This window comes from Paramormyrops kingsleyae, chromosome 25, assembly GCF_048594095.1.
Source record: "Paramormyrops kingsleyae isolate MSU_618 chromosome 25, PKINGS_0.4, whole genome shotgun sequence".
Classification (NCBI taxonomy): domain Eukaryota; kingdom Metazoa; phylum Chordata; class Actinopteri; order Osteoglossiformes; family Mormyridae; genus Paramormyrops; species Paramormyrops kingsleyae.
The window spans coordinates 23,050,156-23,067,647 of NC_132821.1; the positions used below are offsets into that span (position 1 = coordinate 23,050,156).

Sequence of the window (17,492 nt, forward strand, 5' to 3'; positions counted from 1 at the left end):
CTGACGCCTCCCCCTGAAAGAACATGGGCGACCTCTGTCAGAAAATGGCTGACATCCCACAGCTAGGAAGCGTAACCTACGCCATTGCAACGGCATTTACCGCAGAGGTCAACCAAATAATAACCTAATTACACAGTGGGTTTTTATTAATGTGACTAAATACGACCCATGTAGAGACAGCACTGCATAAATTACCGTAATAGTCTACAGTTCAGATAAATGGATTTAATGTTTTACTGCCCATAATCTCAATGGCTTGGGATACAATAATATTCATTCTGTACCTTCCTTAGTTTCCTGTAGCTATGTTAAACGTACATTGTATTATCCGTGCAGTGTTACGATCAAAGTCCTGTCCTCCGCCTCAAGTTTTGGGTGGGACTGTACACTTTTTCAGTCAAGGTCATCACGATGCATTTTACGAGCTTTGGTTTCTGAAGGACTGTTTACCTATAAATACAGGATTTCTATATGTGTGTGTGTGTGCGTGTGAGAGAGAGAGCAAGAGACACCCCCACCCCTGTCAGTTATGTCATACTGGTTAGTCAACGGTAGACTGCTGTAGGACAAAGACACCCCCACCCCCAGTTTAATAGCCTGCTCAGTATTGCTTATAGTATTGGTGACATTGTGGCCATTTCCAGTAAAGGAATGATGCTTGATGACCATTGATCTTTTTTGTTTAACTTTGACTGCATCGGGGGTTAAGACAGTCTGAGCCAACTGGGTTACAGCACTTATCCCCGCTGCTGGCTAACGTGATGCACGTTTCTGGAGCCAATTCCCACTGAGCGCCCTCTCCGCCGCCGCCGCCGCTCGTCTCGGCGATGGTCACCATAGAAACAGGCTATCTGCTTTGTAATCCTTCCCTGGTGTCTCTTTCATTTCCACCTCATCACGGAGGAAGTCGTTTTGATGGGAAATAATTACGGCTGCGTTTAGGGGCTAAGTCGTTATCCGCTCTGCGGGCCAGCGCGGTGTTCAGAAAGTACACACACACACACACACACGCGCGTGCGCCTTCTCTGTTGCAAGCCGCCACTGTGTGCATTCTGTTTGAACTGCAGATGCCGTGCTGTAAATTAAGTTGCTCAGTTGTACTTCACCCCGGCCACAGGACTGAGATGTCAGGCCTTCAGAAATGTCATCGGTGAGCGGCACGGTAACCGTTGCCTTGGTCACAGAGCGAGTCATTTCCCGTTCAGCCCCTTTTAGCTCCGGTGTCGGCGGTCGTGACCGTTTCTCCGTCGTGGTCTTTTCTCTTCCCTGCTTACAGGTCTGGCGGCAGGCGGGTCATTTACTAGTGGGGGAACATGGATTTGTGAAGGGACAAAAAAAAAGATTGACGGTTCCGCTCCTAAGAGGATCCGTCTGCTGTACCCTTGAACAAGGTCCTGACTTGTTTCAGAAAGACACTGAACTGATTCCTTCAATTGCATGAGTAAATCTATCATCTGCATTTCAGATGAGGCTGTTAATAGTAATAATTATAATTAGGCTGCCAAAATGTAATTACAGTATACGAACCAGTTTTTCGGTTGTAGTCCAGTTCTGAAGGACTGTCAGCAGAGAGCACAAATTCACTGGAACTTCTGTCCGCACATATACGTACACGTTAATCGCAATATGTGATAGAATTTCCTATTTCTAATAAAATAAATGCTCCTGTATGTGTGTAATCCACTTCCTGAATGTGGCAATTCACTGGATTTTAAAAACATTAAATTGGAAGTAAATAATGCTTTGAAAATGATCATTTTTATTATTTCTCACGCTGCAGTTTGAAAGCAGTGAGGCAGACAGTCAGCGCCGTATATGGCTGCATCGGAGCTATATAAAGGGGAACGAGTCGATGATCTGTGCAAACTTCAGACAGGTCTGGAAACATAATATGGTCCTTTAATGCCTGCACTTCAGAGGGGAGTAAAATGCATTCATTATTGTGACCAGGAATACGGTGCCTGGTTGTCAGTCATTGTCTTTGCATGCTGCTGGTGAATATACCTGTCTGACCTGATCTGTGAGAAGCCAGCTATGAACATTCCTCTTCCTGCATATAGGCCACAAAGATAAAAATCAAATACAAAGTTCTGCACTGTGCTGTCGCACATCTCCTTTTCCTGATTTTTCGTCTTCAAGGCAACTTCGGACCCAGTTAAACAGGAATATTAATCATAAATGTTGTCTGGTTAGCTGGCTAGGTTAGTTACCAAGTGAGTTTTATTACATATTTTACTTATGTATACATGCATACCTGCTGTTTTCTAGAGATTGCAGTTTATCCTGTTATTACGTTTTGTCTCTTTTTTTTCTCAGTGACTTGATAATTCCCAGGTAAGACTTTACCAAGATGTTTAAAAACTCAGTTACTACTGAGTCAAAAATTACTTTTGATCCATCAATCCAATCCATCATCCAATGGTTTATCCTGGACGGTGTAACTTAATGTCTTCATTACCTGCAGGAAATCTGTGCCTTATGCACAGGAAATGCAAACTCCACACACACAGAGTGGGGATGCAATTCGAACCTCCATCCCTGGAAGTGTGGGGCAGCGGTACTGCCTACTGAGGCAGCCAGGAGTAATACATTAATATCCCTTAATAATACATGGTCATAAAATATCTAACCTCAAGTCAATTTTACTGTTAAAATAAACCTTTATCAATGTTATAAATCAGGCAATTAAACACTGCGAAGCTGCTTTTTCAAACTGGTCTCAGCGGCGAGGCAGTAGGGTAACCAAGAGAGAATACATTTTACTTGCGGTGTGATGTGCGTCAGCACAGGTACATTCTGATCCTGTTTGCTACATTAAACTGTTTTCTTCTGCTTGTTTACTTTTCCTGGTTAGTATTATATTACTGACCCACACCTTTGTTCAATATTTCCCGTGCTGGTCCGTAGGAACACACATCACCTGGTGTGAGCGGAGGTGGCCAAAACTGACATGTGACCACGTTAGAAGAACGTGAAGGTTAATTTTAAACCATTAGGTGAGAGACATGCGCGTGCTACTGACCGATAAGAACAAATGTTGTATTGGTCTGACTGAATCCCACCGCCCCCCCCCCCCCCGCAATAGAGTCTTCCTATTTGGGTACCTTGAAAGAGCGCAAAAAATATTGGAACGGAAATTAAATCTAAATAATCTGGAGGCAACACATGGGCCCTGGTTTCAGTCGCTCACTGTCTCTAGGACGTCGAAGGAATGAAGGATGGGAGGCAGGAAGTGGATGGAAGCCGACAGATTTAGCCGAACGCTTGTTGTGCGTCCGCTGCAGTCGGTGTTGGCGTTGAGCCTGGACCTCGGGAGAGCCTGACTGACGGGGGCCGACTCCTTCATATGCAAATACGGCCCCCTGCAATTTACATCTCTCATGCTTGCAGAGATACAGACGTTCGTTTATAGCCCACCTCCAAAACTGTAGGAGGTTAGTCGTTTCATTCGCCTGATCGCTCGTCTCGATGTACTGCCTGCATGTAAATTGTTTTTATTTTCTAACCCGGGGAAAATCCACAGGCCGCAGGCACTCGCAGTTCCCCTTGCGCTTGTCTCCTTCCCCTAGCTGACTGCCCCCCCCCCTTGCTGTACCACGAACGCTGGTCTCTCTGGTGGCAGGTAAGGCATGGCAGGAGGGGAGGGGGAGGAGCTTGGCAGGTCTCCTGCGACAGGTATGCTAGAAGGTGGGGCGGGGCCACCTGTATCAGAGTCAGCCTGCCGGTCTGCGCTGCCACTGCTCCGTGGGTAGCTCACTCCGCTCAGGCTGAGCAGGGTCAAGGGGGGGAGGGCTCCGGGAAGGGTCCACCATGGAGCCAAAAGAGGCCGGGGGAGAGGGCGGGCCGGCTACCGGCGAGAAGAAGGTCCGGAAGATAAAAAGACCGAACGGGCTGTTTGTGAGACACTTAGAAAGGAGGAAGACCGACACCATCGTGGATGACGATGTGGCGAAGGCCGACGTCAACATCAGCACCCTGGTGCGGAGGACCCAGTCCGACAAAACGGAGTACAGCACCAAACTCAAAGGTAAAGCCACCCGTCACGGTCCCGCGGCTCCGCGCGCCGGCCCGATCGCCGGGGCTGCCTGTGTCTGAGCGGCTGTCAGCGGGAGGTCGGGGAGAGACGAGGAGATTCCAGGACAGTGATATTAAAACACAAAACAGAGAGAGAGAGCGAGAGGGGAACGAGCCCTGAGCAGGTGATGCTCAACACCTGTTGCGTTGTTATGTGCCAAACCTGGAGCGACTCTCGCGGGATGATGTCATACATGCAAACTGTGCACCAGCCTCAAACAGGATGGAAAGACGACAGGCCGGCAGTGGAGCATTGTGGCCACATTACCCCGAAGACACAAATTCCGATTTAGCTTTGAAATTTGTGATGGTCCAAAGGGTGTCCACGGGAAGTAAGGTCAGATCCCAGATCTGGGGGGAAAAAGACATAGAAACACAGTACAGGTGCCCCCCCCCCCATTCAGAGGATGTAAACGTGCTGATTTTTCAATACCGTACCTCTCTGACCCGAAGTACGCAAAGGTCACATGTTACCTGTTTGTCAGTTACCTGTTTGTCAGTGCCTGCTCAGCCACGTGGGGCTGCATAGCGCTGTGCCAGCAGGCTTCCCCGAAAATCCGTCTGTTCCCCATTATCAGCCGGTGTTGCGCTAAAAAATACAACATACCAGGTCACCATCCCGGCCTTTTCAAAGATAAGTGGTCGTCATCAATTCAAGTCGAGGACTAGAAGTTTGCTGGTGTTTTGCAAGGTTAGCAATACAAACATGTAGTTCAGGTGACCTGTCAGCTGACACGCACATTGAGGATTAGAGGTGAAAAACCATATCTAAGGTTGAGTTTCACAGCTTGGTTTGTTGGGACAGTTACTGTATGTCTGTGTAACATGCTGTTATCGACAACATGTTTTAGACTGCAAAAAACAGCTGTGCATTGTACGTGAAAGCGTTTATGATCTGGGAACGCAATCTGTTGGTAAAATTACCCATGCCTTGGACTTAACACAGCTGACCAAGAGCTGTGTCATCACAAATATTGACACATCCCAGGCTACAGAAAAGGGAAATGGCTTAGCTGTTCCTCACATCTGCGAAACAGGTCGGTCGAGTCTCGCGTAGACACTTAAAACCTTAAAAACGATTGATACAGGTCAGCTGTTCGTATGTGTAGGACACTGCCTCCTTTCCGATGTACTGTATAGACCGAGGACAATAAAGAGAGCAAAGGAGAACGAAAACATACGCCGGCAGAGTATATATTTACACAGAGTACAGGGCAGCTTCGTTGCGCTAGGCTGGAGGGACCCGGTCTTACACAGGAGTTGACTTTTGTCTCGCGATCTCATACAGTAGTGATGCTTGCCTTCATCCCTCCGGCTTCCTGTTGAACACAGGGACATGCCTTTTGCTGACAAAGGCTCTCATGGGCGCCTGCGAGGTAGAATGAAAGAGGCATGTAGCCAGGCCAACACGCGCCCCGGATAGCTTTGCTTAGCGACGAGCCGGCATTTTCCGACCGATGGAAGGACAGGCCTGTTATTGTTGGCTTCTCCGCTGAGGGCCTGCTGTGGGATACTACGTTTTTTTGACTGGGGGGGGGGGGGGGTGGAGACATGTGATCCAGCCGGCCTTGTCCCACGGGCTTCCACTTCATCGTCTCAAAGGGCAGCTTGGTAAAAGACGTGTATCCTCTTTCATGGGAACTCCTGTGCATGGAATCGATCCCCCCGAACACAAGTGGAGCTGCGCTAAATGGTTTTATTCACCGCCAAGTTATAATATTACCATATTCACTACAAGCTCGTCCTCAATATGCTCCCCCTCTATAACCTAGAGGTTTAATTTCACCAGTGGGGTGGCATTTAATGCCACCAGATGGAGGCTGTCTCAAGCGGGGGTGGCGGCGGAGGGAGGGGGGTAACATTGGTAACACTTGTCATCACCGCTCTAGATATTGCAGGGAAGTGTGGAATACCATAGATGCAATGATGTCGTCAGTAAGAAAAGGACAACTTCAGTGTCATCTCAAGCGCTGATCTTGTTTTATCTGTGAGCAAATGTAACACACTGATATTGGCTATTTTTTGGAGGATAGGTATGTCGTTTTAAAGGACTCTATAATCAAGGGTAAAGGGCAGTCGCGGAAAACAGCTCATTTAAATTGGATTCCCTTATCAGCTCTAGGTCACGGTTGCAATTGATAGTCTTTGCCTCTGTTCCCCTAAGGGCTCCATGGGCAGGTGACCCATGTGATCTATCAGGCCGCATCACTTCCTGTCGGCCGCGACACACTTCCGCCGCTCCGTTAGAAGCAGGGCCCTGAGTGAACTTGGAAACAAAACCCCTGCCATTCGTGTCCGCAGTGTGCAGCGCTAAACTTCTGTGAAGTCCACTTGGGCTGGAATTTAGGAAATTCCCCCCGTTTGATCCTCCCCTGAAAAACCCGCCCTTAAGAAAAACGAAGTGCGAGTGAATGGAGGCTTTCTGAATTCGTTGCCGTGGGTGACAACGCCGCCTGTGGCTAGTGTCCAGGTGTTGAGGGGAGGCGGAGCACCGCATGTCGTCAGGCAGGCCGCAAAGCGGTGGACGTGGCCCGATGGATACCACCCAAGCTGGAACGGGTGCAAAGTCCCAGAAAGCCAGAATGCATTGCATCACCGAGTCCTGATTGGCTGTGTAACATAACACCGGGGAAAGAATTTGAGCTGTATGCTAATGAGGCACAATGAGGTCATTCCTGTTCCCATATTCACATTCCACCTTGACTCTTTGTAGTTACACAATTGATAAGAAGTCGATTACGAAAGTGCTACACCTGACTCTCATGTTTAATTCAGATGGTTTGAAAGTATTATGTATTAAGTAACTGTGTTCTGGTAGGACTGTGTGACACGTGTCTTCACACACCTTCATTGACTAACACTCAACACCCAGGCAGGATGCTGTGGACAGTGAACTGGATCGTGCATGTGCAGTTAGTCCTATTTAATACCACACAAAAGATCGTGTAAACGCTAACCATGTTCTCAGTGGAGAATCCGAACCAAATTAGGATGCATTTTCCGTGGATAAGTGCTGGAATTAAAGCAACCCAAAAAAAAAAAGATGTTAATAGGCCAGACGGTAAAGCCAGAGAAGCCGAGTTCAGTCTAAGTGTCGCCCGTTTTCAGGAAAAATGGCACCCCAGTCCATGTCCTCCACGTCGTCCACCACGTCTCTGGACCTGGACCCAGAAGAGCAGCGAGACAGGAAGATGAGCAGAAGGTCGAAGGTCATTCAGGAGCTGTTGCAGACCGAGAGGGACTACCTGACCGACTTGGAGCTGTGCATCAGGGAAGTTCTCCTGCCGCTGCGAGAGGCCCAGGTACCCTTCCGACATCATTAGAGCGTAAACATCAGCGACCCTTAAAGCATCCGCGGGGAGTTTTACAATTTCCCAAAGAATACAAATCATGTGCTTACTGGCAGCATGGCGATGCCCAGTTTGTCCGTGTGCTACTGAGTGCGGCCTTCTGCTGAAACGGATAACATCATTATTTTTGGTTATGACCCTGTCCCACGTCTTAAATATGGTATCTGCTCATTATAATTAATAAGTAACGGATCCTTTAACAGGCAATGGATGGAGGAGCCAGATTGAGGATTAGCATTGACTCGTCGGGGGGGTACTGACCATATGCCCCCCCCCCCCCTTGTTGGCTGCCCACCCTCCCCACAGGTGGTGGAAGTGGACCGTCTGTTCTCCAACATGGAGGCTGTGCGGGACCTGTCCTACAAGCTGCTGGGGGACCTGCGGGAGGCCATGGCCGAGACCAACCCCGAGGCGCAGGCCGTCGGTAATGTCCGTCGACGAAGTTTCAAGTTTATGAGGCAGCCGGTGTGGTACAAGTATTTGGAGAAGGAAAAAACAAATGAGAGGTATGCAAAGCCGGCCCAGTCATGTTTAACTGAGGAGTCGCTCTGTGTGTGTGTGTGTGTGTGTGTGTGTGGGTGGGTGTCCATCCGCAGGTGACATCTTCATACAGGCCAAAGCGGAGCTGGAGGATGTGTACAAAGAGTACTGCTACGAGCACGACGACGCGAACGCCCTGCTGAAGACATACGAGAAGGACGAAGAGATCAGGCGGCATTTCAGGAACCGCGTCTTAGCTCTCAAGTAAGTGCTCAGCTAATTAAATACCTCTGGGTTTATCTCAGGAACTAAATCTCATAGGAACACTTGAAAAAGTATTTGGGGGAAAAAATATGAAAAATAAATTCCACAAATGTCCAACGCTTTAAACATTTTGCGTAATATCTAAGCAGCATAGTTAAATCCGTTCTTTTTCTGTCTTTCACAGGAAAATATATGACCAGGAGTAAGTACTTGACCTATTACTGTTAAGTGATTAATGTGAAGTGGCCCACCTGACATAATTGATGGATTAAAGGATTAATGCTTCAGTGGTACTTGCGTCCTCTCTCTCTTCATCGAGGTATTATTCATCAGCTCCAAAATATGATTTATGGTTTGAGTAATGCCATCAGATGACCGTGTGGTCAGCTGACGGAGCATCGGCGGATACGATATGAGTACCGCCACATTCCTGTGCGATGCCACATCCGCCCGTTGCTGCGTTTGCAGGGGCAAGTCCAACCTGCTGGACATGGGCTCACTGCTCATCAAACCCGTGCAGAGGGTGATGAAGTACCCACTGCTTCTGGGCGAGCTGTGGCAGGCCACACCTGAGGATCACCCCGACCGGCAGCCACTGGAGGAGGCCCTGGCCGCCGTCAAGGTCGTCAACATCAACATCAACGAGTTCAAGAGGAGGAAGGACATCGGTGGGTCTTAACCCGGGGCTTCAGGATGAGCCGTCTTATCAAATCGCCCTTAATGTGTGCGTGAGGGCGCTGCTATGGATTCGCGGTATTCCTGCTTTACTGCCTACGTTTTCTCAGATGTGCTTTTGGCTGAAGGAGACCCCAACTGTACCAGCCATAAATGTATCTGGGTAGGAGTGGAATCTCCTCCAAGACGCTGTAATCTGGTGGTGTGCTGTGATGTGGGGAACCCAGCCGAACCGGCGCTGCCATGCATGCAGAAGTTCAGGCGCTCCGTCTGGCAAACAGACGACACTCATTTATCGAGTTACATGGCACGGATTTTCCGTGTTCCCCTTTGCAACACATAGAGCGGCGCGGGAAAATCACCACCATGTCTTTTTAAGCGCAGATCCCTCTCTACCCCTCCCCCAACCCCCCAAAGGGAACAAAGCCCATTCTGCTTACACATTATATCAATCTAAAGGCAACCCCCCCCCACCCCCGCTGCCGTTGCTTAGAAGCAATCTTGGTAATTACAAAGGAAACAATGGTGTATACCTTGCCCATCACACTGAGGTGTGCGTGTGCTGTCCCTGTTTCCCAGTGATGAGGTATATCAAACCCGACGAGGAGGAGAACCTGATTGCAAAGCTGAACAAGTTCAGCATCCACTCCATCCGGAAGAAGTCTGACAGGCTGACCAGCTACCTCAAGATGCTTACAGGGGCGGAGCCACTGGTATGCCACCTCCTGTGACACACATAGCTGAGTGTCCCAGCCTGCGCTCGTGCCATGTGCCTCTGAGGAGTCGTCTATTGGGACTGGCACCTTTTACAAAGGGGAGGTTCCACGCTAGCTTTCAAAACTTGTCTTTTTATTATTGCCTGTCAGATACAGATCTGTTGGCAGGGTAATGGGCCCACAGAGCTGTTTGCTCTTCACCATTTCCTTATCGCTAGTGTGTTAGGAGACCAAAGGTTCAGCATCCATTCTAGGTGATGCAAGCCGCTTCTGAATGAGCCCCTGCCAGTGAGCTGGTTGAATGTTTAACTCCCCCCCCCCCCCCCCCCGCCCCGATCCAGGTCAAAGATGAAGCCTTTGATAGAGAGGAAAAGCTTTTCCGGAGCCTCGAGAAAGCCGTGAGGCTGCTGGTGAAGAACGTGTGCTGTTACCTCCATCACGTCCAGGTCAGACGTCAGACTCCTGCATGGCTGACTGAGTAACCCTGACCCTTGTCTTGCCCCTATGGGAACATCGGGTATCTCTGATAAGGCCCCTATAACAAAAGAACAGACGGCAAGGTTGTGTGGATGTTAATGTCTTGGATTTAGAGTGACCTGTCGTGTTTGAGCATGGGAGTCATCCAAGAAAACCTGCAATAATCTCCAGTCTGAGAGCTGTGGAACATGCGCTACTTTCTTTCTTGAAAATGTTTAATTTGAAGCAAATATACAGTAATTAAAAGGTGTAAATCAATGGGATAAACAGATGCCCTGTTCTGCTCAGAAGCCACAAGTGTGTTTCAGCACTAAAAGGTTTTAAAATAGTTTAAACGTTGAATGAAGACGCAGAAGACGAGCCTGTGAGGCTTGACAGACTGCTCTTGGTGCTTCTCACAGGAAATGACTTCTCTGGCCACAGACCATGCTCAGGATCTGGAGAAGATAATAGTGGATCCAGACAGGATGGACTGCAATGGGTCTATCCACAGGAAGAACGGGGGTAGTCCGTACCGGCACTTTGTGAGTTTTGGCACTTTATGGGATCATTAAAATATAAAATTTGCGGGTGTGTTTCTAGAAAATGGTTCCAGCGGTTTGTGAGTGTGCTTCTAGATAGTTACAAAAGTTTGTGTGTGTGCTTCTAGATGGTTTCAGTAGTTCGTGAGTGTGCTTCTAGAAGATGGTTCCAGTAGTTCGTGAGTGTGCTTCTAGAAGATGGTTTCAGTAGTTTGTGAGTGTGCTTCTAGAAGATGGTTCCAGTAGTTTGTTAGTGTGCTTCTAGAATATGGTTCCAGCTGTTTGTGAGTGTGCTTCTAGAAAATGGTTCCAGCAGTTTGTGAGTGTGCTGCTAGATGTTTCCAGCAGTTTGTGAGTGTGCTTTAGATTGGTCCAGCAGTTTGTGAGTGTGCTTCTAGAAGATGGTTCCAGTAGTTTGTGAGTGTGCTTCTAGAAGATGGTTCTAGCAGTTTGTGAGTGTGCTTTAGATTGTTCCAGCAGTTTGTGAGTGTGCTTCTAGAATATGGTTTCAGTAGTTTGTGAGTGTGCTTCTAGAGGATGGTTCCAATAGTTTGTGAGTGTGCTTCTAGAAGATGGTTCCAGTAGTTTGTGAGTGTGCTTCTAGAAGATGGTTCTAGTAGTTTGTGAGTGTGCTTCTAGAAGATGGTTCCAGTAGTTTGTGAGTGTGCTTCTAGAATATGGTTCCAGCTGTTTGTGAGTGTGCTTTAGATTGTTCCAGCAGTTTGTGAGTGTGCTTCTAGAATATGGTTTCAGTAGTTTGTGAGTGTGCTTCTAGAGGATGGTTCCAGTAGTTTGTGAGTGTGCTTCTAGAAGATGGTTCCAGTAGTTTGTGAGTGTGCTTCTAGAATATGGTTCCAGCTGTTTGTGAGTGTGCTTCTAGAAAATGGTTCCAGCAGTTTGTGAGTGTGCTTTAGATTGTTCCAGCAGTTTGTGAGTGTGCTTCTAGAAGATGGTCCCAGTAGTTTGAGTGTGCTTCTAGAAGATGGTTTCAGTAGTTTGTGAGTGTGCTTTATACTGTTCCAGCAGTTTGTGAGTGTGCTTCTAGAAGATGGTTCCAGTACTTTGTGAGTGAGCTTCTAGAAGATGGTTCCAGTAGTTTGTGAGTGTGCTTCTTGATGCTTCCAGCAGTTTGTGAGTGAGATTGTTTCTGGACTGTTCCCAGCAGCATGTAAGTGTGTTTGTAAATGGTTTCAGGAGATTATATGTATGCTTCTAGATAGTTCTTTCCCTTGTGTCTTCAAACCTGAAGCTATAATAGTACTATAAATGGCACACTGGGCCTATGTGCTGTTTCTCAGTGACTGCTTCACATCAGCTGTCAAGTATGTACAAATCAAGCTGGTGTTATGAATGCATGCAGCGTGTGAATATGTGTTTCTCCCTGGCTTGTTTACATTTGCATGACTTCTCCTTTCTGTGAGGTGGTTTTGGGGGTGGGGGGGGGTGCATGGGTCATATGACATAGAAACACCAGCACCACTGTTAGTACAGGTCACGCTCCATTCGGCATGGAAAAATGACCCAAGAATCAGGGATGGAGGTTAAAGTTTAGCCAAAACCATGGGGAAGAAATGAGATAATAATGCTTTTATATACAGTGTCTTGCCGTTTCCTCTCAATTTATGCTACTGGGTGTCTTTGACGGAACTGTTATGGTCTGCTTAAGTTATTTTCCTTGAGAAATAGCAATAACAGAGCCCCTTTCTGGGAATCAAACCAACAACCTTCTGGTCCTCCATCACTACGGCCCCACTGGTATTTTTATGAAAGCTGTAATACACAGGTGAGCAGTTTCCCTGAGCAGCCCGCAATTACCCAGTGTCCTCGCTGTCCTCCCACAGAAGGAGAGTCTGGAGCGCTTGGTGCTCACTCCCCTGTCGACGCTGCAGGGCATGTTCCCTGGGCCCCAGAAGCTGATCCAGAAGCGGCAGGACAAGCTGTTGGACTGCTATAGCCGGCAAGAGAGGCCGGGCTCTGAGGAGCAGCTGCTGGCCCGGCGTGACTATGAGGCCCTCAATGCCCAGCTGGTGGACGAGCTGAAGCGATTCAACTGCGCAGCACGGGCCATCCTGGACAACTGTCTACACTGCCTGGCGGGCCTGCTCAGAGGCCTGCTGGAAGCCTCCACGCAGAGGGTCCCCACCATTCAGCAGCTGCCGGTGTGTGTGTGTGTGTGTGTTTGGGGGGCGGGGTGAGGCTTCATGTAAGGGTGGGGCTAATAAGTTAGGGGTGTGGCTAACTGGATAGGGGCGTGGCTTCTGTATTGAGTGGGTATCCGAGAATGAGGGAAATCATAAGAGGATAGATTTGGGTATGGGTGGTAGGGAGGTGTCCCTACCAATACAGTGGGAATACTGGGCATGTTTAGGAGGCTGGGGCTTCATGGCTGATTCGGTCCCCACCAATGTTGAAACCAAGCCTATGCCCTTGGAAAAATGCCCTTGAGACAGTGCCTGCAGTTCAGCAATCTTGCTCTGTTTTTTCCCTTGTGACAGTAAACGGACGCCATAGATTGACAGAGGTTCATCTCGGAAGCTCCAAACGGATTAATTTAATGTCTGCTGACTAACCTGCCTAATTTAAGATTCATATCCCCCAAAAATCTACGTGGGGGGGGGGGGGACAGATTGAAACTGCCAACCCTAGTAGGGGTCCCATGGTGACATTTTGTCAGGGGGTCCAGAATTTGTAGTTCCCCCCCCCCCCCCGAGTGTGATTGCACAGCTGGTCTGAGTTCATTCATTCATCCATCCATCCATCACCTGTGCACTTAGGCTCCTCTGTCAAACATCTGTGAAGTCCAAAGCAGCATCATAGAGGGCTTGAACAACCTCAGCTTTGTGAAGGACAACGCTCCCAGGCTCATGGAACGGAAAGTGAGCTTCGAGAAGCTGAAGAAGATATCGGTGGGTAGATGGGAAGCGGAGCGGGGCCGCGGCACTCCGGAACATTCTTGGGGGAGATTAGCGCCGAGCCTAGCTGTGGGTTCGCTGATTGATTACTGTGGGAGGCGCAGTGCCCCTGGTGTCTCCAGTGCGCTCATATTAGATTCTCCCCACTTAGCTTCTGCCTTATTTAATGGGACAAATTAAAACTCAATTAATGTGTGCCTGCTGAAGATGTCGCCCGCGTCAGCCGCCGCTGGTCGAGCTGGAGCCTGATTTTCTAGATATCACTCCCTCAGGACCAATGGTGCGTGGGAGGGGTGGTTACTAACGACCAATCAGCTCCTCCCCTGGGAGCGACAGCCCCCTCCTCCTCTGGGGCTCATTAGCTGTAACCCTGAACTGCCCTCGCCCCCCCCCCCCTCCCCAGCCTCCGGAGGTGGCCAGGCAGACAGAGGTCCACCGCACCGGGCTGCTGGCCTCCTACCCCCTGGACCGCATGTACCAGCTGAAACGTAACTGCAACGCGTGTCAGCAGCAGGACGTCAGCTTGCTGGAGGGTGAGCTGGTGGCCCTGTTGGAGGACCAGGACCCCCTGGGCAGCAGCAGCCGCTGGCTGGTCGACACGGGCGGTGAGTAGGATCTCCATCTCAAACGCCTGGAGCCCGGATGGGTGGGTGGAGCCAGAACAAAGCCTACATTTTGCACAACGTGGTGTAACCCTCGCTCACAGAATAGCAGGAAGTTGTCCCTGTTGTTAAACTGAACTTGCGGCTCCAATTACATTTAAGTTACTAAATTAGCGGAGACTTTTATCCAAAGCGTCATACAGTTGAGAAAGCAGTCAGCCAGTCCCTGAAGCAGATGGGGGGGTTGAGGGCCTTGCCTTTGCTCAACGACCCAATGTTGAAATTGTCCTGCAGACCCTGGGACTTGGACCCAGCAGCCTTCCGATCTCAGGAACAGCATCCCAACCGGTTGAGCCACACATCGTGCCCCCAGTTAAGGTTCCTTAATGTTCCTCGTCATAGGAAAGACATCATGTGACATCATGGTAATTTAGCGAGTAGGTTAGTCTGCTGCAGGCATGAATCGGGCCCCCGGCTGCCTTGTTAATAAAGGGGCCGCAGGCTGGCAGATCATCCGGGACAAACGACCGTGCTACACCCATCGGTCTACTAGTGATGCATGTTCAGGTTCCCGGTGACATCAATTGTTGCATAACACCCCCCCCCCCCATCCCCACACTCTCCCGGGGAGGAACTTGGAAAACAACATCAGCAGCAGCAATAACAAGAGCACCCATCTCCTGTGGGAATAGCAGCAGCATGACGGGGCTGCGTCACATCACCGGGGCTCCTTTTATGGATGTGGAGGTCACGCCCCCTTCTAAAGAACCGGGAACTGCAGCCGTTGTCCGTATGTCCTGATCAGCGTGTGTGTCGGTGAGCTGAACGCTGTGTCAGTAGTTTGTCAGGTCACCGCTATGTCGTCAGCATTTCCCGTATATATTCAGCCATGGCCTGGTGTGTCGAGTCGCTCTCTGGACCTAACCGTGTACTGCATGGACAGAAGCCAAATCCCTCCCCCCCCCCCCCGCCACGTGCCAAACACCTCGTTTTTGCGAGAACCTCGACCTTGACGGAATAGGGCACCTGCTACAAGAGCGCAACCCAAACGACCTTGAGGAGTGGAAACGCAGCAACTGCCTGAACGATCTAGAAGTGAGACTGCAGCGGAACGACTCAAATAAACAAATGATGTAATGTGGTGGTGGGGGTGGAGTGGGGAGATGAGTTTTATGGTTGACTGGGATGTGTGGCCTCTTCCCTGTTTCCCGGCTTGCAAGCTACACAAAGCGGCTTTTCATATCCGCCCCTCCCCCACCCCCAACAAGTCGTCCTTTGTACTTTGCCACAGGTGCACAGGGCTACGTGTACTCAACCTTTCTGAAGCCTTACAACCCCACGAAGGACCGGCCCGGGGTACGGCCCGAGGCCTCCGACGACTTCGACAACATCAGCCTATTCGTGTCTGGCGGCGCCGGTGGTAGCCGCACCAGCATCAGCGGCAGCGTCAGCACGGGAAGCCTGCGTGGATTCTGCCTCGATACTGTCGATGGCGCTCCTACCTCTGATGGCCTGCAGGGGGAGCCAGAGGCCCCAGAAGACGAAAATGCCGACGACCAACAGGTGAGGGAATTATGTGGGGCCACAGTCCTCAGGCTCTGAGACCTCAGGAAAAATGCCTGCTGTCTCTCCCTAATCTGTCCCAGATGTATTTATATCAATTTTACCAGCTATCATCGCTATCATCTTTTTTTTTTAAGTACACCTTTTTAGAGAAGACATTTCAGGTGTGAGAACACGTTCAGCCTCTTGAAACAGTGCCATCTAGTGACAAAAGGTTGCTGTTGCAATAGCACCATTGTGTGGCGTGCTGATCAGAGGGGTATTTCCTGGTCTGTGTGTGCAGAATGCCAGATTAGAAGCCATTATCACTGCTACCAGGAGAGCAGTGCAGGGGAATTCTATTATTAGTGACATTTAGTGCTTGTAAATTAAATGGGAAATTGAAAAACATAGCTCCTAATCTGGAGACCGGGTATTTATTGCCAAAGTAGCCTGCAGCAATAGGTTATGGGTTCAAAGCTAAGGCTGGGCCTCATTTGTACCATAAAAATGAGACACGCAACACAAGGAACTTCAGCGAAAGATTCAGCATCGCTTGCAAATGAAGTGTCAATGCTGGGACAATCCAGGAGTCAAATTAGCATCAAAACAAAATCAATACGTAATCAGATTATCAGATTTACATGTGGAACCCCACGTGAGGTTTCGCCACTGTTTAAACGATGACTTCAGTTAGGAGACGAAGCCAGCCTCCCCCAGAATAACCTAGGCGTGCCTCTGACGCCCCCTGCCTGTGTGTCTCTTGTGTCGCAGTTTTACGCCGTGTACGCCTTCCAGGCGCGCTGCTCGCAGGAACTCACCCTGCGGGAGTCCCAGCACGTGCGGATCCTGCGCTTCTGCGACCTGGGCGGCAATAGGGAGTGGTGGCTGGCCGAGGCTGAGGGCCAGCAGGGATATGTCCCAGCCAACTACCTGGGCAAGATGTCCTATGCCTAGCGCAGGCTCCGGAGAATGAACCGCGGCCAGTGGCATTTAGAGGCCAGCAGGGGGCGTGGTGGTTAAAGGTCTGCCGAAGGAACTCTGCTGCTCTGCCCCCAAGTGAAGTACATTACCTGAATCGTTCAGGTAAATTATCACCTACAAAAATGGTTAAAGTATGAAACTGAAGTGTGAATCACTGTGAAAAACAATATTATCCATAACTTGACCCTGTACCCAATAACTGATTATGGAAGGGGGATGAATGGATGTATGTGTAATCCTCCTATAAATGATGGTCACCCAGGACTTCGTATTTAACACCTGCAGTGTTTCATTGATTATAATGAATGTCACAAATGTCTATAAAAAATATGAAGTAGATGTACAGCAGATGTATTTTATCAGAGTTAATATTCATATTAATTATTAGAGGATTTAAATTTATACAGAGATAAATGTGTCTATATCCCGACAGCGTGTATATTTTATAAAAGGTTTTATGCAGTGATGAATAAAGATATATTATGGACCGAAAGTGTGAACGAGAGGCTGATGGCGTGTGTGGAAACATTCTGGATTTTTCTAATTGCCATCTACTGAACGGCTGCTATGGTGTGGTGCACGGCAAAGTGTCCCGTTAACCCATCAGAGACAAAGTGGGAAGAATTTCCCTAAAGACATTTAGGAAGAACAGTCCAGTGTACCCTTCAGGGACAAAACACGCCCATCCCAGACTACGCCATGATTAGTAAAAAATATTGTCATTTCTATATTTAATCAACATGGAAATTCTTTAGTGTCTCCCCCCCAGATTACTGATAAACAATAAAAATACTTTTTTGACAATCAGATGAGGAATGTATTTCACCAAGTCAAATATAAGAAGACACAAAGGTTTTGTTTGGGGTTAACAAATGCTACCAGCTAAAGAACAGGG

At 48.9% G+C, this 17,492-nt stretch overlaps 1 protein-coding gene across 3 annotated transcripts; it reads left to right on the plus strand.

Moving 5' to 3' along the window:
- Position 1: 1 nt before the first annotated feature.
- arhgef38 (Rho guanine nucleotide exchange factor (GEF) 38) lies at positions 2-17,084 on the plus strand. 3 transcript variants are annotated; one of them, XM_072707635.1, is made up of 16 exons: positions 2-1,391; positions 1,781-2,996; positions 3,200-4,027; positions 7,183-7,376; positions 7,731-7,848; positions 8,021-8,168; positions 8,353-8,370; positions 8,637-8,836; positions 9,423-9,556; positions 9,901-10,005; positions 10,438-10,560; positions 12,399-12,716; positions 13,332-13,463; positions 13,873-14,074; positions 15,363-15,634; positions 16,388-17,084. In XM_072707635.1, exons 3-16 carry the CDS (start codon positions 3,811-3,813, stop codon positions 16,568-16,570), a joined length of 2,364 nt encoding a protein of 787 aa, XP_072563736.1. In that variant the 5' UTR covers positions 2-1,391; positions 1,781-2,996; positions 3,200-3,810; the 3' UTR covers positions 16,571-17,084. The 3 variants fall into 3 exon arrangements, with proteins under 3 accessions (XP_072563736.1, XP_072563738.1, XP_072563737.1); XM_072707637.1 differs by lacking the exon at positions 3,200-4,027 and having other exon boundaries at positions 2-2,996; XM_072707636.1 differs by lacking the exons at positions 2-1,391; positions 1,781-2,996 and having other exon boundaries at positions 3,021-4,027.
- The last annotated feature ends 408 nt before the right edge of the window (positions 17,085-17,492 follow it).